The sequence below is a fragment of the Leptosomus discolor genome, chromosome 1 (assembly GCF_034619465.1).
Source record: "Leptosomus discolor isolate bLepDis1 chromosome 1, bLepDis1.hap2, whole genome shotgun sequence".
NCBI classification, from domain to species: Eukaryota; Metazoa; Chordata; class Aves; order Leptosomiformes; family Leptosomidae; genus Leptosomus; species Leptosomus discolor.
The window spans coordinates 9,841,241-9,864,747 of record NC_141391.1 but is presented as its reverse complement, the minus strand read 5'-3'; the positions used below and the strand labels follow the sequence as shown (position 1 = coordinate 9,864,747).

Here is a 23,507-nt window from a genome sequence, read left to right as displayed (position 1 = left end):
GGTTAAACACTGTGGGTGTCTTTTCATCTTTCCTTTTTATTGGTGGGCTGCTGAGGTTTTATTATCTTAATCTATTAAAGATTATTAATATATATTCTTTTATTAATATCTATATCTACCATCTAAGAATTTCTCCACAATAGGAATCAAAATAAAACTAACATATTTGGGGTTTTGTTCATGGAGCAGTGTTACTTTTCGCCACAGATTAACTTTGGGTGGGATCACACGGGATGTGCTTCCTGATCAGCATTCTCTTCAGACGTCAGCTGCCAACAAGCTGCGGTTACATGCGTTCATCAGCCTTTGTTGCTGCTTCCCAGCTCGAGGAAGGGTTACACAACTGTGTTTACTGGTATTTAGGTCAACATTTTAACGATGGCTCTTGGTGTCCAAACTGAGACTCTGCTGACCTGATTTTCTGACTGTTCTGAACACCTGCACTTAGCACAGGTTGCCATGGGAACTGCAGGTGATCAGCTCTTCTGCAGTTCAGGACAGAAATATCTTTATCTGGAACCTAATTTTAATAGAGTTAAATTTTTTTTGTTGCCTTTCAGTTGCCAGAAAATGATTATACTGATTTAATACATTTCCTTTACTTTTGTACCAGTCTAAGGCCGGCTTCCAAGAGATAACAAATTATTGACCCTGGAAAAGACAGATGACTGAATATATACAGCAGCTGAAGACAGAGATAGTAGATTCATAGCATATATACATCAGTTGAATGTACATTATATATATGTATATAAAACTCACACAAAGAAGATTAATTAGATGTCCACGCTTTAATACAGATGAAGGGGAAAAAAGAAAAGACAAACCAGAAATAAAAAGTCCTTAGTGCCAGCCTCTAAAACCCACTCTCAAAGCAAGGAATATCTTACATCTAAGATGTGAGGTTAATTCCCGAGAAAGGTCCCTAGCTTTTAATTTTGTGTGGCACACAAATATGTGTCAGAGCATCACGGTCAGAGCCAATGAGTATCTAACAAGGCACAACGAAGCTGAGCACTTTGACCAAACCTGTCACATCATGCTAAAAACAACGCCGTAGCAAGCCTAATTTCTTCTCCTGCCTAAAGGGAGTCAGAGCCTCCCACTACCATGGGCACCCTAGTAGTGGGACTGGGCAGCCAGTTTGTGCTAGTTTCTGCCCTCTAGCTCACAGCATTTTTAAATTCTGTTGGGTTTAGAAGGAATACTTTTACAGTAGGAGTGGAAAAATACCCTTATCCTGAACAGCTAACAATTTAAAGGTATAAGCTTGAAATCCCTTTGCCACTCCCGGGAAAAAGCTCCAGTTACCCAGCTATTGACTGAAAAGGGGTACTGCAGTCAGAAAAGGAAGAAACGTCTGACACCACATTTTATACACAGAGCCCCACGCAGTAAGTGAGCACTGAACATGCTGGCTAAAGATTTCAAACGACATTACCTCTTTAGTCAGACTGTACACCAGTCTGTACATCAGTGGTGTGCAATCCACTCGTAGTGTGTAGTTTCCTGAAAAACAGGAAAAACTATTTATTCGAAGAAGCAAGTTCTACTCAGCTGAAACCTCGTGCCATTAATGTTAATAAGAAAGGGACTAGAGAGCTATACTCTCTACAACGAACAAGCTGATTCTCCCTGTAGAAGACTGATCTTGTCAGTGCATTTTTATTGGTTAGGATGAATTACAGCCCAGCTTTTGAAGCAATCCTTAAGAGCTCTTCTTATCTCCCTGTGTTTATTACACATGCTATAAGACAGGAATCTGACTCTAAAGAGTTGCCATAGAACTGCTGACAGGGGCATAACACTTCTTGTCCCTCCCCATGGCTTCCCAAATAGTGTAGCTACTGTAACGGGCTGTTTCCCTGAAGCAACAGGAATACCTGAAGGATACTTCATGATTCAGAGTCACTGTTTACCCCCATATCTACTCTGGAACTAATGCAACAAAATTATCACGCTGAAGCTTTCGTGGATCTCCAAGCCAAAATGCCACCCAGTCATCTGTACCTACCATCACTACGCCCGTAAAACACACGTCAAAACTATGTACCTTCGATGGAGGAATCTGCATTGATATAAGCCACTCCCCGCGCCTGTAGTACTTTGACATTTTCCTATGAGAAGGAAAAGAGGAAGAAAATGCTGATGCACTTTTTTTTTCCCTCAAAACTGTTTTCCCATCCACAGAAGTAACAGCTGTTTCAGGGAAAGAAATCATATACTGCAAGGAGCCATATATTCTTGGTAGTTCAAAAGGAATCTTAAAGAGTATGTGCGCTTGTGTGGGTGAGAGAGGGAGGGAGAGAAATGTTGCTTTCTAGTACAGATATCCCTATGATCTGCCACTGTGCAAAGTTCTCTTTGAATGCTATTGGTTTACCTCAGCCCACTCTGTGGATCCTAACAAGCCAAATTCCTCTGCATCCCAGCTTGCAAATATCACTGTTCTCCTTGGCCTCCATCCTGCAATAAAAGACCATGAAAATGGTACTACAGAAATAAAGGCTGCTTGTTACATGGTAACTAATGCGAAAACAAATGTAATTGGGGGGCGGGGGGGGGGGCTCATCTTTTACCCTGATCTGCAGGGAAAGAGGTGTGTTTAAGGAACTTTAACACAAACTTCTTCACTAACCTAATCTAATAATGGTTTGCTATTTTTGTAACAATCTCACTTCTACTTCAAGATTGTGCCAAATAATGTGTTCTTTTCCTTCTCTCAGATTTAACGGCAAGAAAATTTTCTAAAATTTAAAACTCTGAACAAGGAAAAATAACATGCTTGCGCACTAACTCCTGAAAGAAAGCTTTTCTACTCTTTTTTGCTCTGTTCAATTTAGTACACATTGTATACCAGTGTCTCCTTTGACAGAAAAGTGTTTGGCGTGTTTTCATATCTATTACTGAATTTCTTTGACCTGCCTCCCAAATGCCAGACTTCAAAACCTAAGGAATTCCCTGTAACTTTGACAGATCACTTTCAAAACAAAGCTCTTTCACTTGAAGTTCTGCATTCAGTTTAAATCCAGGCCAAATGGAACAGGCTTTATTGCTGTGCTTCTGTATCTCTGCCCAAAGTTTTCTTTGAGGTTACTGGAATCTTTTCATCTTTTGCTCCCTTTCTTTTTTACCTTTTTTTTTCCCCTATCTCACATTCCAAAGACAGCTTCCCCTGATATCAAATAACTGAGAGGGAATGGATAGAAAACTAAATGTCAATAGGTTTTGAGTGTAATTGGTAGGCAAAGAAAGCTCCTCTAGCACAGTATTTGAGTTATGTCAGAGCTTCTTTCCATGGGATGTCAGATAGGGAGATAGCATTTGCTCTGACAGCAGCAGAGACTTGGTGCAGTTGACGTTTGTTCCTATTCTAATGTAATTAGGCACGAGGTATTTTTAACTATTACCTCCTACTATGTTTGCACAGCTCATTCTCCGCATTACACAAACACGCTTTATTTATTCTTAGGTCTATCTCCAAACCACAGTCAAGTGCTGAGAAGGCTCTCGATGTTGCCGTGAGGAAGTCTTGATCAGTCCACCACTGTGTGTGCCAATGTACCAATTTTACAGGACCCCTGAAACATCCAGTCTGACCAGCCTCAAAGACACAGTAATCAACTGTACCTAAATGTCCTATTTATTTCAGTATCTCCATTTTGTGTTTTGTTTTCCTTCAGCTGTATTTTCTTTTGAGTAGAAGTACCTCACATATACCAAGGTTGTAACTGGAACTCATTAACAACTGCAGAGCAGCATATCTTATTCAAGAAATCAGTGAGATACACGTGTTTAATTTTAAGCATATGCTTAAATCCCTGAGAAATCAATGGGCATGGCTGAGAGCAGTGATTTTGGTGTGCTTAATTCTTTCATTACATTACCTTTCCTTTTCAGTTTTCCAAAGCTCCTCACTATCTCGTGAACCACAGCTGCCCCACTCTGAGGATCAATGCCACCAAATACCCATGCATCGCGGTGGCCTCCCAGGATGACATATCTGTCTACAGAAATTACAAAGGTTTACTTACAAAAACTTTTTACCTGCCATAGACATGTTAATTGGAAGTAATTTCTAATTTTTCATGTAGATATCAGGCAATAAAGCTTAATCATTTATAATATACATTACAGAAAGGCAAAAGACATTTTAAAACTCCAAAGACAATTTTCTGCATTTTCAGCCAGTGCTATAGAATTTGTCAAGCACAACAACTTGATCCCATAAAACTTAAGTTCCATAACGTTACTTTTATTATTAGAAATACTGCAGCTTTCCTCTAAAGATAGACACATCTTTCCATATTGTACAATAGTGTGTTTCATGGTAAAGCTGATCCAGTAATTACATTTGCACAGCATGCCAGCTCACAACATTAAGGTGTGCTGAATGCAGTATTTCTCTGAATATATAAATAGTCAGTCATGAAATGGGCTGTCCAAATCACGACAGAGATGTGATTAATAAGATCAAAGTCAGATGAGATCTCTGTGCTACTAAATATGGTTAACAGTTGTGTTTCAGGCAAGAGGGAAGTGCTGCAGTTACAAGTTAAACAATACCATCATCTTCCTAGGGATGTCTATATACCTGGTTTTTCAGTGTGTAAAATCACACTGGTTACAAGAGGCTGTAAGACAGACAAAAAGTCAATAGTGGTGGATATGATATCTTCACATGGAATGCTAAATCCACTCTTGTGTTAGTAGGGAAGAATATCCACTTAAGAATATTCTTTCAATTGCAAAGTTACACCCCTAAAGAGAAATATTTCTGTCTTGGTTATGACTCCTCCTTGAAAATCAGCATTTACAGTGAAAGTGCTGACATACCCTGAACCATATGAAAGCTGGTGCAATAAATATTTCAACACCAATGATCATGTAGTGCAATATTTCAGAGAAAACTGTATTTCCCCCTTGTAACTATGAAGTGCATGTAGAGGTCACTGCACATTCACATTAAGCTGAAGACAAATGATTTTACCTGGTTCCACTGTGCCTCTGATGGTACCAATCACATTGTAAATCCTCCTTACTTCATTGTTGCTGTGAATGTGCATTTTCACCTTTCTAGTGCATTGGGAAGAAAACCCAAAGAGCAAATCCACAAGATTAGATAATAAAACATCTTGACACCTTTCAAAAGTGTACAATATAAATTGTAAGGAAAACATTTTGGCCAAATTTACCCTCCATTAAACCAAAGTAAATCTGAAAATATTTCAGTGCAGTTTTTTCTGCATTTATACTGGTGCAATTGAGAACAGCATTCAGCCCTTGAAAGCTATGTACTGTTATTCATGTCAGTAAGACTTACATGGATGACAGGCTGACAGGCTCAGAATTCCAAATTCAAAGATTTTTTGCTAGCCACTAGTTTTTAAATTTGGAAGAGTGAAAGAAAAATTAAACCCACCTAATAATAAAAAGGTAAATAGTTCTAATCATCTAGAGGTTGGTGCAAATCAGAACTGGCTCCAGCACAGTCAATACTGATGAGGCACCTCAGGCAGCAGAAAATCAGACAACCTGAGTTGCATCAAGAGACTTGTTTATCTACAACACAGTTGAAGGTGCAACAACTCAAGGGTTGTGTGTACATTTTTCCAAAAGAATTTTTCCTGTGGTATGACTAAGACATAGGGAAAAAGTCAAATGGTTCATATGAAGTCAGTACAACAGCTCAGCCAGTACTGAAACACCTGGACTTTACTCTTGAACTGTAATTACTAAATCAGTTTAAAAACCATCTGAAGCAGTAAAAATGACATTGTAGTTTAAGCTTTTTTCTGAAAAACTTGACTTGTAGGTTAATACTGTTTTGTATAAGGCTGTAGGAAAAAACAGTAGCTGGACCCACACGAATTTAAAAAGGCCACAAACAAATTCAGTTCTCAAAAAAACAATCAGTCTCATCAAATAGTTTGTCAAAGGCTAGACGCCTTTCAAAAGAAACTGGTTCAAGACTAGCTGGAAACTAAGGCTATTCAGTCATATTCATCCAATCAAGATGTAAATCTACTGAAGCTTTGAACTGAGTGTGCTGTGATTATGATCAGGAAATGGTCATAATCAAAGGAAAGATGCAAATAACTCCAACTACTCTACTTTTGGTCAAATTCTATAGCTCTACCTGTTTTTCTCTGATTCCAAGCATGCTTTCCTTATGGAACAAAACTGACCTTGTAGAGTAATTTGCTGTGAAACCAGGACCAACGTTGTAAGATACATTCAGATTGCCTTTCCAGCTGCTATGTGGTGGTGCGTGTCCTCCCATATTACTATTATGAAAACAAAATCATCATTATTAGTCACAGATATCTTACAATAGCACCAAATACGAACAAGGAACCAGGAACCCTACCGTTAGGTCCTATGCACACACAGACCACAGTGATGGTCTTTGTCTTAGACAATGTATACAACAAGCTTCACAGGAGAATAATCTGTCTTTTTAGCTACATTAATACCAGTAAATTAACACATAGGAATAGTCCTGGGCATTAACATCAGCTTGGAACGGCCTACAGCTATCCTGGAAAACGGCTTGGCCTCCAAAGGTTTTGCATACAAACTGCCTCTTGTAAGTGGTCCCTGGAACCTTCTACTGCCTTGAGCTATTTACATTTGAATTAGCAGGGGGTAACTTGGACCATTTTAACAGTTTAACAGCACAGGTAGTTGCTCCAGCACCTGTCCCTGGACTCTGTTTAATCTGGTAACATAGACAGAGTTGATGTGTTTCAAAGATGTCTAAAATTGGAGAAACACAATCAGTCCGATTCACCTTTTCTTGTTCCGTTGTCAAAGGTGAGATGTTTTTTCTCAGTTAACACAACTAGAAATACAGTAATTCAGTGGATGGCAATGACCCATACTTACTCACCTGTTCTAAAGGATTTATATTTTTGACATGAACTTGTGAAAAACACTAAAAATTATTAAAAAGTATGAGGGATGTTCTGGTTCTTATTAGGCAAAACATATTTATTGTAAATGAAAGCGTGTCCCTTACTATAAATGCATACTTCAGTCAAGCTTTGTTCCACAGAACACTAGCATGTCTTTAAATCCTTGGTATATTTTTTTATATAAAAATACGATAGCAGGAATAACTAAAAGTTACGATTTCTCAAGACAAAAGTGAAACCAAGGATTAGCATTTTTAGAGGATTTAGATTTCACTCATAATTATTAAAGCCAAGTTCTCTAATTATTTATGATTTATTGAAGAGAAATATCTAGTTACAGCACATTTATACATATTAATCTGCTCTACCACTACTAGTTGGCAGTGGAAAAAAGAGGCTTTTTAACCTATACCTTTATCATTATTAGCACTTGTCCTCGTAACAGTGATGACCATAAAGTTTTAAAGAAAAGAGAGTTGGAGACATATTAGTCCATAAAAGTTTAGGAGAAAATAGGAAAAACACTAGAACAGTGTGGATAAACTTCAGGTACGCAAAAACACCAAAGACAGTAAAATTCTGCCTCATATAAAAACAAATACCTTCAATACCTCACAGGAAATCTGCATAGAGAACCAAGATGGATTTTTTTTTTTTGACTCAATATTCAAACAGCGGCATCAAACAGAGCAGAATGATTGCTCATGTGATTTAGATGTAAAATTCCTATACAAATACACACCAAGAGTATGTTCACTTACTGCCCTAAACACTTATCCATGGTATTGGTGCCAACCCTGGCATTTCCTGCTCTGTATCTCTATAGATGATACAGGCGATTACTGCTACATTTTTAGGGGAATGATACACTTGCCAACTCAGCCACATCTTAGTTTTTTCAGAGAACTTGGTCTGTTAAGAGAGTTAGGAATTTTAATGTTGTCCTCTGGCAAGCCAGTAGCCTGTCTTGCATGTTTAGTCAGCACACTCACACGTAGATATCTAATAAATCCCCTATAATACTCCAGAGTTTCCTCAGTGTCCCTATACTAGTTTGCTAGCATCATTTCGTATTTACGCAACACAATACACCTGATGAGAGAAAGCACACACCTTCTTTTAACAGAGGACAGCACAGACACTGTCCCATCAAACATGCACGGCAAGTATTTCCCTGGACACATGAATGACTTCATTCGTGGTCTTTGTCACAAGACAGCCATGTCATCCTCAAAAATTTTTGTCTTTATTCAAACTCAGAGGCACTTTATAACTTCAGCATACTTGACTGCTCATGATATATTACAAATTATCCTTTCCAGATCACTCTGCACATTTCTGATATGTAGCAACAGAGAACATTTACCTCCTAGAGAGAACCTAATGACAAACAGACATACATTATTTCAACAGCTACAGTAGAAGCACAGTGCAAAAGTCTTTTCCCTTTCTTTTCAGATACTCTCATAACTATCAAAAAAGTCTGCTGAACATTCCTCATGACTCCATACACTTACCGCAGTAACGACTCAGCATCGAGATAGCCAATGGGATGAACTGGAATTTTTGGGAGACCTACACCACTGGCTTTGTCTAATCGATAAGTGTATTCTGAAAGCAAAAGAGAGATATTTTTGTATTTATGACTCTCAGAAGGAAACTGTACAGTTCATAGCACAGTCCTAACACTGGAATCAGAGATAGTCATTTCACCCTCCTCGAAGTTGGGTGACATTTCTTCAGTGATTTCATTCCTTATGCTTTATCAACATGTTTTCAGAGAGACACTAACAAAGGTTCTCCCACAGTGCCAGCAAACACACATTTAGAGATGGCTGGAAATTTTAAAATTATTTGGGTTTTTTTTATGCTTTTAGATAGACGTTTTCTCCATAGGAAAGAACTTCAGATTAAGCCACAGATAAAGCACAAAAGCAAAGAGGCAACCCATAGTCTGACGCTTGGGACATTCAGCTGAGAACTACAAAAATTTTGCCAATTGATAAGAGATGCAGGTAAAATCTTATAGACTGGGCTACTGAATATTCTGTTTTGCTGGTTTTGTGAACAAAATGAAGCCTAGGTTTTGTTCTGACAAAGCTCAAATATAAACCATAGTTTGTTTACAAATGAGAATCTTAATTTTCACAATGTGGACAAAATTTGGTGTTTGCAAGCCAGCAGGTATGGAAAAGAACAGTTTCCTCCTTATACAACATTCACAGCGACTCTTGCTGAGGGAAGCAGGCAGAGATTCATCTACAAGATCACTGACTCTACGATGCAAAACCAGAAATCTTCCTCATAGTCTGCTCAGATATGCTGGCTCAAGTGCTGGCATGAATTGTTCTTAATGCATTTCAGTCAAAATTATCCGGGTTAGGTGTGAAATGAAATAGCCTAGGCAGAGCTCAAATAAGCAGCTGAGGAAGCGAGAGGTGAAGGTGATGAACCAGTGGGGAATGGTCATCTTCTCAGGAGCCTCAGCTGCAGCTAGGTGACATGAGTTCCAGCATGAAAGGTCTCAGCATTGCCAGTAAGGGCTCCTGTGGAGGGAAAGCAGCCCAAATCCTGTAGGAAGAGAACTGCTAAAGCAAAGAAACCTGTGAGCTGTGCAGGCTGGTTCCTTGCTGACTTACTCACTAGAAGCAGAAAGAAAAGACTTGGGCTTCAGCTGTCGAATACTTGTGTTACGACCTCTGGGCTAACTTGGGCGTGTCTGTGAGGTTAAGCAGCCCAGCACTGCACTGTGTGGCTCCCTTAACATTCCCTCAGTTTCTCTCATGCAAAATTTGCAGAAATGGCCTACTGATGTGAAGCCCAAAGCTGTCTCTTTTGAGCAACAGAAAGACCAAGAAAAAATGTCTTTTTTTCCAAGGGAAAGAACATCCCAAATACCTTCCCACCCCTTTCCTGAAACCAGACCCTCAGAGCACGACTTCTCTAGTGTCACTCACCTTTTGCAGGGTAACCTGGTGTCAGAGGATCCCCTGCCCCATTCATGTTTAATACATTCCCACGCTGGGCTCCTCCACCTGGAAGGTTCCAGCCATTTGGATAGGGATCTACTCCTGGGGCACAGTAGTCAGCAGGGTCAGAGTACAGAATAACTCCCTTGGCACCTGCCAGTTCAGCATTCTTCACCTGCAAAGCACATCTCCAGTCCCTATCCAGTCCTTTATAGCTTGACACCAGAGTCCAAGGGGCAAAAGAAAGTTGTCCTGGTTTGGGCTAAATCAGAACTAATTCTGTTTTAGTGCTTTAACTTTTCAGTTAGGTCTCCTCTAACTAACGGCACTTTCTGAAACAGCAGCATGTTTTTTCAGACAGTGACTGCTTCCAGCAGTGATAAGGCCTGATGTTTATAGATCGTACCAAGGAATGGTATGCAGAGAGGCCCTTGCTTATACTTGTTCTTACAACAACCAAGGTCACTGCTAAATCTTGTACTCTGTGATGGGGTGCCGTAAGTGAAAAGTGTCACAAGCACGTAAGAGGTCGCACCTGCAGGGAGGAGCGAACCGGACAAGTGACCCAAACCTGACCCACAGAGTGTTCCATTCCATATACGTTATATTCAGTATAAAGCTGAGGGATCACGTGGGTCAATCTCTCTTCTTCGATGGCCAACATCTGAGGAGGACTCTGTCTGTTCTTCTGTCATCAATCCCAATCCATGCATCCCCAAACCCAGTGCCTGAGTCCAGCTCCTGCATCCCATCCCTGTCTGCTGCCGAGTCCAGCCTGGGACTGTCCCAGTGCCAGCCCTGCAGCATCAGTGGTGACCTATCGTCATCAGGGTGGGGGGAGTTGGGTTCGGTATTGGGTTTGTATCTATTTGTACATATTGTATATATTTCATTATTTCCTTATTCTTATTGTTATCTTTTCTTTTATTGTTATTGTTTCATTAACGCTGTTTTAGTTTTCTTTTCCAAATCATAAAGCCTCTCTCCCTTGTTCTCTCTCTCCTTTTCCTTTTGGGAGGGGAGAGGGGTTAATAGAGAGCGTCTGTCATTCGTTAGTGGCCGGCCCAGCCTCAAACCATGACAAAGTAATATAAACCACAGTGATTATTCCTCAAAGCTTTTTACAGTTGGGCTAAGTAAAGGGCCCATAACTGTATCATATCATAAAATTTTCTGAAAACATATATGCAGATATCAGGTTCCAAATGAAATTAAATGGTTTGCTGTTCCTTTGAATTTTAGTTAGGAGATAACTGCAGTGGTATGGAAAACATCCTTCACAGTATTGCTACATAACTTGAGTTTGTATTCTGTCATCCAGATCAATACAATCATGGATGACAAAAAACTCTATCACCTTGATGCAATCTTATCTTTCAGTCATGTATTTACCTAAATGTTCTCCTGAATGTGCTTCAGGGTTCAGACTGCACAGCAAGATTATTATTGGAGAGCTTGAAACTGTCTCTGGCTGTGAACAAGACTAACTCCAAAGACTGTGTACTTTAGGCTTATTATGGCAGAAGGACTGACCTGCATGCTGTTTTGATTAAAAAACTGTTCTCATGCAACTTTATTATTGTATAATACTGGTTGGTAGAGAGTGAGAGAGAGAAAATGTACGTCATTCTGACATCCCAATCTGTTTTGCTACTATATATGACAGCGATGTATAAGTAACTGAGTGACAACTAATCCTCAAGAGTTTTAAATTTGGGTATTTTAATTCAGAAATACCATAGCTTTTTTTAGGAAACACAGTACTTGCCTTCATCCTCTATCCTATTCTTGCACACCATTAGGAAGTAAGAAAAAGACAGTACAGTTCTCCAGATTTTATACAGGCTACTGAATTCTTTAGCATATAAACAGTCACTAGAAACACTACCATAAGAGTGAACATATCTTCCCTTTGTGTCAATGAGGGCATGTAATTTCCAAACCATGGGACAACTTTCCCCCTAGATATTAGTAACTCTGAGGTGTTTGTATTTCATTTTAAGAAAAGATTCACAGACAGCAATACCTTCTTCAATTTTTAAGTCTTTTCCATTCAGATAGTATCTTTAAGAGTGGTAAACAATTTAGTGAAAACATTATCTGACACAGAATAGAGTTACATGTTACTTTTCCCTGGTGAAAATGGTACATATGTGAAACAGCGAGTTACCCCCTTAAAAGCTCACAGAAGATTAGTCAACAGCATATAATAAGAGTTGGAATTCCACTGAGAACATTCAGTGTTTGATATCCTTAGGTGACTGAGAAATAAAAATTATAGTCCTGCCCAAATTAGGGTCAAACTAATTTTTATACAAGAGCCAAACACATTTAAATGTCTTTTTACATCCCTATTGAGGAAATGACTTGAATGTAAGCCTGAAGTATGCACATGATTGTGTCCTTTCCTGTCAGGCCATGGAAATCTGCAGAAATCTGTAGTTTACAAACATCTATATGATAGGGACACTATTAAATACAGAATTTAAAATAACCTCCATACAGTTATAGTCGCTGCCTGATGTTCAGAAACCATTATAAAGAAACACAGTATAGGCATCTTAAAGCTGAACCAATAGGGAAGAACAGTCTAGTTCAGCATTAGAGTGTATTACACAAGAATGTTAGTAATATTTTGGAATAATTTATAGTATGCAAATGAATATGAAAATACATAACATTTTCCAACTTATTTACTTTTATCCTATACATGCATTATAGATCCTACAGATCAAACATGTATTTTGTGTCTTCTATTAAAGAATCATCTTTGAATGCAGTTCTGTGAAAACTCGACTTATGCTAAAATCTCCAGAACACTTTAGGTAAGTGTTTCAGTCTCTTGAAATCAACTGAAGGACAGTACAAGTAACATTTTATATAGAGGCATTACCTTATTTCCTCTGAAGATTTTCCCATATCTGGCAATAACAATCTTCCCTGTACAGTTAATTCCCATTTCACGTTCTAGCTTAAAGAAGTCCTCAGTGCGGCCATAATTCACGTAGACTAACTCACCCTGAGAGAAAGAGGCAGAATTTGAAACAAGAACGTCAGTAAGCATGTCAGAAGGAGGATGTAGTAAGAGGGAAGTAAGATGGGAACAGTGAGCTCTGGGAGGGCCTCCAGTATGAATTCTTCTTTGATCATGAGACAATTAGGTAGGCAAGTGACTTCTAATTAATTTAAACTCCCACCATCCAAAGCTGCCAGACTTTTTCCACAATGGAGAAAGTTAAGATATGACTTCTGAACCAGAAACCTAGAGTAAGTGCTCAGAGTATGGCATTTACTTCCCTTTGTAGCCTGTTTAACCTGAAGTCAGTCTTGCACATCTGGAGTTATTTTGGACCCAAACACCACAGTAAATATCAAATGTATTTTATGCAGCAGACTGAATGATGCCAATATCCTATGAAATTCTCAGGACTTGATTCTTAGTTCAATACAGCAGAAGCTACAGGTAGTTGACTGTCAAAATGAATACACCTTGAACATGAATAAATATTCTTCATGATTGTGTTACAACCATGTTATTCAGTACTTGGTGCACGATTCATCTTTAATGTCAGGTACCTAAAAGTTGTGTGCATTGTCTAAGAAGGTCCTGTAGTGCACTTCATAGACAGTGAAGAGCTGAAGAGTTCTCCAAGAACTCACCCTTTCCAGGAGAATTCACCGCAAACCTGTTTTAAACACCTACTCTAGGAAGTAATAAATTGCCCTCAGGATATACCTTTCATTGATTATACTTCAAAGACTGTTTTAGAGTAAACACCCACAAAAAGCCACAAAGACTGGCTTAGGGAAGATGCCTACAATTTCAGACAACTAAAATTAGGTGACGGGAAACTCTTCCGTAGTGCCTTTCTCCATATTACTGAACACCTCCAGAGATATCTTCAGTTTAATTTCAAAAAGGTATAAGCCTAAATCTCATATAAAAACCACTGACTAGACATTCAGGTGGTCTCATACAACAGCATATGGCATGTCCTAGTAAGACCATGGTACACTCATTTTGACTGTACCGGTTTCACCAGTAATCTGCTAAAATTGCAATTTCTTCTTAAATTGAGCAAAATGCACTCTTCAGACAAATTAATGAAATAAAGGGGCCTGTATTTAAATAAGGCAAACAGTTTCACATCTAGTAAGATTCTATTCTCTCTGTTCAGAGAATAATTCATAAACACAAGGATTATTCTTGGGGAGGCTTTTCTGAATTTATGGAGTAGTTTTCCCTCTCAGTAAAATCAAGTCTAAGTCTACTGAAGTCAAGACAGTTCTTCCAATCTATCTAAATTAAGCAAAAGGGGAATTTAGTCCTCCATTTTAACACAATTTCTTTAGACTATCTTGTAAGAATACCTACATTTGTAGGCTATTGTATTTTTTATGACAAATACAAAAATGTTGATTTCAAAAGTTTGGTTTACACAATCACGAAGCTGTAATTACAACAACTAATAGCAACCTGTGGGGTTCTCATATTCAGGGTCCTTGTTCCACACTGAAGTGCAAAACAAGTTAACAGGAGAGTACCATTTTATGCTAAAAAATCTGTTCACACTTTACAGGCATTTTTTAAATAATGTCTTTGATGAAGTAGATGCCATCACACAAGGAAAAGAACAGTTCTGATCTTCAGAAGAAGCTTCATAACTTTATCTGATATAAAGTATATAATCCATATTCATAGCATTTTTCCTGCTGTTGCAGAATGATTCATACAGGATATATTCCATCTACTGAGAACCTGAAGTGACTGGGAACTACTTCTAAATCTCTGCAGGGTGTCACTCTAGCAGGCAAGTAGCTACTATCCCACTCTGACAGTATTTAACCTTCAAAACATAATAGCAGTGCCAATCTGTATTTCCACAACTCTCTGACTATAGCACTCACCCAGAAAACGTGTGAGCTGCATTCTTGGCCTCTCCCAGTGTGAAGAACTTTGACCATTTCTCCCACTTTCCAGGAAGGTGGCCTACTCGTAAGACTGCAGTTAGCCTGGGATGTGGGTACTTTACAGCCTTCTCCCTTCATTGAGCTTGGAGCATTATGCAGGAATCATTCACAAAATTAATGAGCAGAAAGAGAACCTATGACTGATGATTGCACTTGGCAGGTTCAAATATCTCTCCACAGCTTAGTTCTGTCTTTTAATAGAGTGGGTTTTAATGTAAAATACATAAACAGGCCTGCGAGAACTCAGGAGAGCCCTGAACTCAGTGAGTGTTCACACTGCTGAGCTATATACATGGTCCCTCCTATGCTGTTTGCAGTACAGGTGCAGACAACTGCTCACTGGAGAATGTTATTGCTAACAGCACTAGCCAGGTGCCTGGAGCTTGTCAAAATACTATATAATAAGGTGATGAGCATCATATTTTGAAAAGATTATCTGTGTTTTAGGTATTGTTTTTTCAGAAATGAAGTTTTTATCTAAAATACAATAATTTTCTAAAGAAGGAAGCTGCATCTTACTAATCTTGTTTTTATTATTTCCCATATCCCATCACTTACTGTAGCTCTCCACAAACCAAATAAAGCAGTGAGGTGATTCTCCCTGTCTTTGGGGATATTATGTTACAATACAAAGTCAGAATCCATGAATTTTACCTTACATTATTTTCCAAAATTCCCACTGCAATTCTTGAAACACTCAAAGCTCTCATATGCTAGGGTACAGACTATCTGCCTGGTTCTCCACTTTCCTGTGAGTATCCGAGGCAAATGAATACAGGATGCCTTTTGTTTTCTGGACTTGCACAGCTTATTAACAAAGTTCAGAAAGTACATGACTCTAACAACGCCCTGTGTGAGTAAAAGCATTGTTAGCAGGTTTCAAAGTCAGATCCAACTTCAAAGTAGACATTGGACCAGATGATCTCCAGAGGGCCTTGCCAACCTGAATTATTCTATGCATAGACAGGAAAGATACTGAGAACAACAAAAAAGTTTCTAATCTTACAAAATATTACTTGAAACCACCAATGATCATAGGACAGAAAACTCCTGTTACACAGGCCAGCTTTATAAAAGAAAGCCTGTCAGCCGGTACCATCTGTACAATAAGATAGAAAGAATTAGCGTTCAGCTCAGATCACAGCAAGGCTTTTAGCACCAGCTAGAAATGCTAGTGAAAGCCACTCACAAGCATACTGTACACTGTGCAGTTCTACCTGTCAGCGGGAGCCTTGGGCAAGCAGCATTTTGCAAACTACATTGTTCATTTGGCTACGCAAATGTAATAGTCTTATTTGTTCACCAAGATGGGAAACAATGGTGCATAGTCACAGGAATATCTGAGGAAGCTTATAGCAGCTGACAACAATAAAGATATATTACCATATTTTTTAAGAAGAAGGTAAAAATAAATCCAGTTCTGACTCACACTAGAGAAAAAAATTAAACATATATGTATGACTGCTTAATTCGAACATTGCTCCATCGCACAACTCCCAAGAACATCAGAGCTGGGGCACCTCTCCTACTGGTGATATGTCAGGTTTTGAACTAAAGCCTAAGACCCACAAATCTCACATTATTCTGTATTGCTCTGTGCTGTGCTATGCTATGCTACCCTACACTATGGTATTCCATTTTTTCTATTTCTGTTATTTCTATGTCTGTCTCTATTTCTATTTATACTTCTGTTCCTACTTCTGTTTCTGTTTCTACTTCTACTTCTTCCACTATTCTACTATGTTACCTCAGGCATTCCTTGTGCTGAAAACGCGCTGTAGGGTGGCACCACATCTCTAACAGCCTCGTAGCCTGGAGGAGGAGGCTCAGATAATGATGTGTTGAAAATCTAGTGGGAAAGAAACAAAAAAAGTAAACCAGTCAATATGGAAAAGAAGTACTGTCTATTCAGGCACATTTCACATGCATTTTTGCAGTTTAAAGGACTGTAACTTTAGAACTCTACATGAGGAGTGGCCAAAACTTCAGCAAGCACTGGGCATCCTTTTCAGCATGCAGGTTTAATGTGCGACCTTGCAAATCCCATCTCCGCCCTTCACACAGAATCCTGCAGATAAGGGCAGATTAGATCATAATGGTAAAAAACACTTGCATTCTGCTCATCCCTGGAGCTTCTATGAGCACACAGAGCTACTCCGTAATGAACTGATGTTGCTTGTGATGGTACAGCTTGAGGCCTAAGCCCTAATCTTCAAGAAACTGAATTTAGCACAATCATCGATACTGTATAACGAATCAACATAAATAACGATGCTTTCCTCTTTCTAAATAACAGAATAATTTTAAAACAACTGAATTACATAAAGTAATATGAATCAGGGTAGTTATTATTATTCCTAGCAAGCACATTATGAAACAAAGACACAAAATATCAAAGCAAACTGGAACCCCTGATTTCTGTGTGCTTTGTATCAGGCACAACACCATTAACAAAGCAGAGGATAGCTTTCCCTCCCAGGCTTCCCAGGTGTAGGAAGGTGATATTGGTCCCTGTTTGCAAAAACTGGTGTTTTCTGTACCTCATTTCCATGCTCATCAATTATTGAGATGTAGTTGGGCTTAGTGTCATCAGGGTAAGAGAGCAAGACATCATAATGAACCAACTGAACAGAATCCAAACCAAACTCCTTCCACTCAGCTTGGACTTGTTGTGCCAGATGGAGGTTCTCCTTTGTTCCTGCTAGGTGAGGAAGCCGCGTAAAATTGCTGGAGAAAAAGAAGCGATGAGTCAGGATCAGGCATTGCAGCTCATAATCAGAACTCTTGGCCTACAAGGAAATAAAGCCACTAGAGATGACCAGACGTACCCAGGCTAAGTGAGGACCCAGACTCCTCTGCAGCTATGTTTTTGCCTGTCTTATACATAAGCTGAGGTAAAGGCTTTCTGTCTGTCCTGAGCTACCATAGGTGTTCATATCTTCCTCACAGCGTGGCTCAGCAAGAATGGCATGATGGCATCAGCTGTGGGGTCTTGTTCTTGCTTTACTCCTTGTCTTCTGGGTGACCTTAGGCCAATTGCTTCTGTGCATAACGAGACCGACCTTCCTTGTGAAGTGATACAAGATTTGAGTATAATTACCTTCATGTATTGAATGTAGAAAGGTGCATAGCTACTGTGATCCCTACTTGTAATTAGCTGGATATTCTCCTTGGCTCCCACTATTTTAATTCATTTTGGCACAAATGTTGGTTTATCTAAAAGTTCACTCTGAGTGTGTTTTGTTAGCAAATAAGAGAGAGTGAGCTCACAGTGGCTTACAAACAAGGAACAGAAAAACTCAACCAAAAACTCAACAGTTTGTGACGTAAAAGTCATCCAGTGTGAATAACAAACAGCGAAAGACACCGTAAATAGTGAGCAATCCATTTTCTAAAAAAAAAAAAATTCTCTAGACCATTGAGAAAGCCCAATGGTGAAGTCAGCTGGAGAAACTCCCAGCTGAATGGGGTTGTCATCATGATGTCCCCATCCTGTCACATGACCATGCCATCAACATGCCACAGAAGCATGTGTCGCACCAGTTGGTGTCAATGAAGGAAACTGGATCTTCAATAAGGAAGGGATATAAGGTTGGGAAAATTATTCATTCTTGAGTTCCAGTGAGAACAAAGCCATCAAACAAAGCACTTTGAAATAATTACACACTTCTGCTTTTGTATCGAACGTTGCTAGATAAAACCATGTTCCTCTGATAAAGTCAACATCCAGCATCGACACCGTACCAGAAGTCCCCGCTGCAGTGACGGTACCATTTTCTGGATGATATATTGAACCAAGAGCACAGTTATGTGTTATTGTTAGAGCCAACAGCTGTTTTCTGTAAGAGTTAGGAATGTTTAAGTCTCATGTTTTCATTAAAATTTGACTTGTGCAATAACATTCTCCTATATTCTATTTCCATTTACTGAACTTTTGTTTTTCTTCATTTCCTCTTGTAACCTTTTGACTACCTGTACTGGCCGTTCTCAGCAGTAACTAAATATCTGCCACATTTCACCACAGAACTGGCCGCATGACAGTAAATAAGGTACAGTGTTTCCTGTTGGCATAGAGACAGGGAGTTCAGAGCGCTGAAAGCAGACCTTTTACAGAGCTGTTTAATACCAATTGACTTTGTAGGAGTCAAAACACAGGTTAAGACTAAAAAATCTGAAGTCTTCAATGTTTATATAGTCCAGGACATGGCTGTTACATAGTAAAAAGAACATACTTTCCAGTTAATTTATTTGCAACAGTTTGTGGCAAGTGCACTTAAAATGAAATGAGTGGGATTGCCACAATCTTATAAAAGAAAAATGTTTATTTAGCAATTTAGTTCTGTAGCAAGACAGAACTTCATGCTATTTAATTGGGCTGGGAATTTAAGGCAAAGCTGACTTTGTTGATTACTCTTAAAATAACTGATACTCTAACACTTTCTTTACACAGAAAGTAAATTGCTATCAATAAACTATCACTTCTGGTCTGTTACTGACTGGAATAAATACAGCTTTAACAAATACTACACTCTACTAAGAGAAAAACAATCTGTGTACATAGGACCTCAGCTTCCTTGTAGTTACAGAAATTAAGAAATTAATTACAGTAATTAAATTGTAATAGATTTTTTAAAATCTATATGGTCATCCATTGCTTTAATTTTCAGCAACAAATGTTAGCAGCTTTGCTTCTAAGATTTAACAAAAGAAACAGAGTATATTTAAAATCACCTAATCTAAAGAGTAGATGAAATGAAAAAAATATTGGGAAAAAAAAGTCCCTAAAGCTTTAAGACTATCAGATTTATTACGAACAGTCTGATGTACCATCAGATGACTAGCTGATATCTACTATGGCTGTTCTAGATATTCACTGCGCAAAGGCCAGAGCTTGGAAACATAATCTTTCTTCATGAAAGTGTGTACCAGGTCAGAACCGTGACAGATTAACACATAAATTTGGTCACAGCATGACAAAGTGTGAAGGGAGAGTAGCAATAAGGTATCAAGGCCTAAGCTGTAGGAAGAACTAAAGGCTCAAACACTAGAAAAGGACATGTAAGAGAAAGGCTGAACCTTGCACAAGCATTCACCAAATGCTGAAGAAGAGCTTGGCCAATTTTTAATTACTTTAAGTACTTGCTTACTAAAGAAACCGTTTGATGTTCTCAGCTTTCATTTCAGCCATAAATGCCACCTTCATGTCCTCATGAGGACTCACAGATGTCTTCCTTTCTGTAGGTTTTGCAAACCAGCCTGTACAACACACCAAAATACAACAGTAAAAACACCAGAGCAATATTCCCATGACACACACTATTTCTCTGTGGTATCACCACGAGATTTTCACTGTGTGTTTTACAACTGTTTTTACCTCAGCAAGACAAGCAGCCATAACCTAATGCTGGCTGCACAGTGATGGCAGTGGCAGTCCCCCACACACTAGAAGAACTTACTTAGCTAGGTAGATATTGAGGGGAATAAAATACTGTATTATATTTATTCATCACAGTTATTTTACAGTAGATGCTAAGGAGACTTATCTATCTTCCTTTAGCACCGGAACGTCATGCTGTCAGTCATGTCAGTCCTATCAGTCACCTCAGTAATAAGGCAGCAGCTTTACAAAAATGCACAGAAACCCAGACACCCTTTGTAAGGAACAGATGTCTTGTAACTCCTTTCTCACTCTCTGCTCTGTCTGGCTCTTATTCTGGAATCCTTCCCTTACTGTGCAAAGTGATGAGAGGAACACCTGGCTAGAAAGAAAGTGTTTCTGGCATCTGTTTTTATTTCTGGGTCAGCGACTGGACATGTTCACTGCAAATGCACCCGCAGTTACACGGCTAGTGCCAATGAGAGAACCAGTGGGGAGCAGAGAACCGGTAACAAGCTGGCACCGGCGAGGCACTGGTCACTGGCACAGCAAAAGGCTCTTTCCACACCAGAGTGGAATTCAGTCAGGGCTTCCCAATGGCATGAACCCCAAATACATACCAAAAGGCATTTCAAAATACAAGCGTCTATTTTGTTTTCCTTCCTCCCCCAAACCGATCCTGATTCATCCGTGAACCAAAGGGGAGGAAGGGCAGGCTAATCTCTTGTGGCAGCAATCCCCAATCCTGCCTGCTCGGGCTGAGGGGGAGGTGGGATATTAAATTAAAGACTGTTTCACCCCTCCTGTCAGCGCTTCTCAAACCCTTCCCAGCCGTCTGGCTTGGGCTGGTGTGGTTCTAACCAGCAGGGTCGAGGGGCCCGTCTTCTGTCCCCTCCTCGAAAACCCAGCGCCTCTTCTCTTGCCCACAGCGTAACTACTCTATCGGAAAGGAAATCGACAAACAAGTCGAAAGGACAAAGGCCCCTTCTCCTGAGGGGGAGATGGAAATCCCAGGAGGGGTCGGTGACTGCACCTTCCTGGTGTGAAGGGAACGAAGGGAGGGAGGTGCCGGCCGGCCGGGCACGGACTCACCGCGGGCACCGCTGGCACAACGCCCCGGGCGCTGGGAGCTCGCCCGCTCCTTCCCCCCACCCGGCCCTTCCTCCGCCCGGCTCCGAGCCACCTCCCCCGGCTGGAAGGGCCGGGACCGGCCCGGAGAGCTCCCCGATCGGGAGGGGGACAGGCTGCACTGTACCGAGGAGGAACCCGAGGAGGAAGAGCCCCGCCGCTGCTCCCAGGACGACGGCCCAGAAGCGGCCGCTGGCTGCCCTGGGGCCGATCGGCTCCGTGACGGCGCCGAGCGACGTCCACATCGCTGCCGGCCCGCTCCCGGCCGCCCCGCGCCGCTCCCGGCAGCACCCGCCTCGCCGGCCGAAGTCCCGCTGCGGCCCGGCCCGGCCCGCCCCGGAGGGGGCAGGGGGAGGGCGGGCGCCGGCCGTCGGTCGCGGCCCCCTCAGCGGTTCCCGCCTCAGCCCGGCCGCCTCACACGCAGCCCCGGGGCCGGCCGCGAGGGCCCCGCTCTCCCCCACCGCCCGGGGATGAGGCGCTGCCCCCATCACGCCCGGGCGAGGCTGGAGGTGTCGGAGCCCGCCCGGCTGCCGAAGCCGCTGCCCGGGCGCTTGCCAGGCTCCCGCTGAGGTCCGTCGGTCGGTCCAGCCGTGCCCACCGCCCCTCCGCCTGCCCGCTCTCCCCCTGCATGTCCCGGGTACCCGCCCGCCGTGTTTGTGTCACCTCGCTGCAGCGCGGTGCGGGGGGAAGGCGGCGGTTCCGCCGTGGCTGCTCCGCACAGGGCTGGGCCGCGCCGTCCTCCACGGGGCACACACCAGAGCGGGCAACACCAGCATGGCAAGTGTGAGGGGGAACAAAGGTAAAACCCATTATTCTCGGAGATTTATTGTATGAAATACTATGCCCCAATACCCAATGCTTTCTGAAAGGCTATAAAGACGTTCCGCTGTGGATTCATTCACCGGGAGGTAGGCTGACTACCAGGCGTCTCTGTGCTCTGTGTTTCTGCCTGGTTTATACAGGTACAACCCCAACTGCTGGTTTGATGACAGTCATCAAACTTTGTACACCCTTGACTTCGATGGAGTCTTTTTTCCTGCCTCTTAAAATCTCCACTGTATTGTTTTGGAAAAACCTCCCCAGTCCGTGTTCAGTCATCCCATCTGGGATGAAGCAGCACCTTTATGTCCATGAACAGAGAGGAACTTTGCAGGCACAGGTGGCCTCCTGGGTTCTGCACAGATTTTCATCCTCAGAACCCTTGTTCAGGAGCTAGCTAGGGGGATAGATGATGTTTAAGACATGGAGTCTGTAGTTACGTTTTGACCATGTCCGCAAATAGTATGGGCAGCCTGTTCCCTACAGCAGCTGCAAGCGCTGCAGGACTGCTCCTAGTGCACCACACGACTTGCAGATACAGACAAAACCTAGCTCTAGGATGAATTCCAGAAACTGGACTTTGACTGACCTCATCTGCAGAGCCCATTGCACTGGGAAATCTTAGTACAAGACCACTAGATAGGCCCTGTGGAAAGCAGAAGTGTTGGTTGCAAAGAGCAATACACCAATGACACAGCAGTAGCATGCGTCACATTTTTTCTAAGAGACAAAAAAACTCCAAATGACTGGGCAGATACTAAAAAAAAAAGGCACCAATATTTCTGATATTAGTCCCACCTCCTGCTTTATACTATCCTACACAGCCTGGCCCTATTGTGCAAAAGTCCTGGTTTTAATGATACCCTGAGCAGGGTACTCTGCCACATTGTCAGGTCAAACCCAGATGCCTGCCAAGTTGCCCTCAGCGTGCTGGCTGTTGTAGAGAGCAGTCTGGAATGCCCAGCTCTCCCCTATAATATACAGGGAACTTCAGTTTGGAAACGAGCACAGTGGAAGGTTGTACCTCTACCCAGCAGTCTACTTTCCTTCCTCATTTTCTACCTGGAAGGCATAATGTGCCTGTGTTTGCTACTCCACCACTACTCACTGATGGAAGCTGAAATCAGTGTGGTATTTAAGTTAAGTGGGCTGAAGAATGGACAAGTCTTCTGGTATTCCTAAAAAGATTAATACAGCCAAGGCACCTCTGGGCATAGAAACTTGGAGTTGCTCCTGGATCAGTGAATTTCTGTTTGAAGCACTTGGAAATTAAGTTAATGAAGCACCATGGGACTGGGTACTGAGCCAAAGCATGTTTTATCTCTC

At 41.1% G+C, this 23,507-nt stretch overlaps 1 protein-coding gene across 3 annotated transcripts in view; it reads right to left on the bottom strand.

Annotated features, from left to right (window-relative positions):
• LOC104346970 (glutamate carboxypeptidase 2) overlaps nucleotides 1-21,607 on the bottom strand; it is a 28,832-nt gene extending 7,225 nt beyond the window's left edge. Inside the window, exons 1-13 of one of the 3 annotated variants that reach the window (XM_086481714.1) lie at nucleotides 21,490-21,607; nucleotides 20,005-20,113; nucleotides 17,398-17,584; nucleotides 16,605-16,706; nucleotides 12,780-12,905; nucleotides 9,875-10,061; nucleotides 8,435-8,528; nucleotides 6,189-6,287; nucleotides 4,991-5,076; nucleotides 3,888-4,007; nucleotides 2,384-2,466; nucleotides 2,054-2,117; nucleotides 1,442-1,509 (exon numbers count right to left, since the gene is read on the bottom strand). In XM_086481714.1, coding sequence (XP_086337840.1) covers nucleotides 1,442-1,509; nucleotides 2,054-2,117; nucleotides 2,384-2,466; nucleotides 3,888-4,007; nucleotides 4,991-5,076; nucleotides 6,189-6,287; nucleotides 8,435-8,528; nucleotides 9,875-10,061; nucleotides 12,780-12,905; nucleotides 16,605-16,706; nucleotides 17,398-17,584; nucleotides 20,005-20,113; nucleotides 21,490-21,607 — 1,443 coding nt within the window. Of the gene's footprint in view, nucleotides 1-1,433; nucleotides 1,510-2,053; nucleotides 2,118-2,383; nucleotides 2,467-3,887; nucleotides 4,008-4,990; nucleotides 5,077-6,188; nucleotides 6,288-8,434; nucleotides 8,529-9,874; nucleotides 10,062-12,779; nucleotides 12,906-16,604; nucleotides 16,707-17,397; nucleotides 17,585-20,004; nucleotides 20,114-21,489 lie in introns of those variants that run through there. The other 2 variants (XM_086481715.1, XM_086481716.1) reach the window with 2 other exon arrangements.
• Between the last annotated feature and the right edge of the window lie 1,900 nt (nucleotides 21,608-23,507).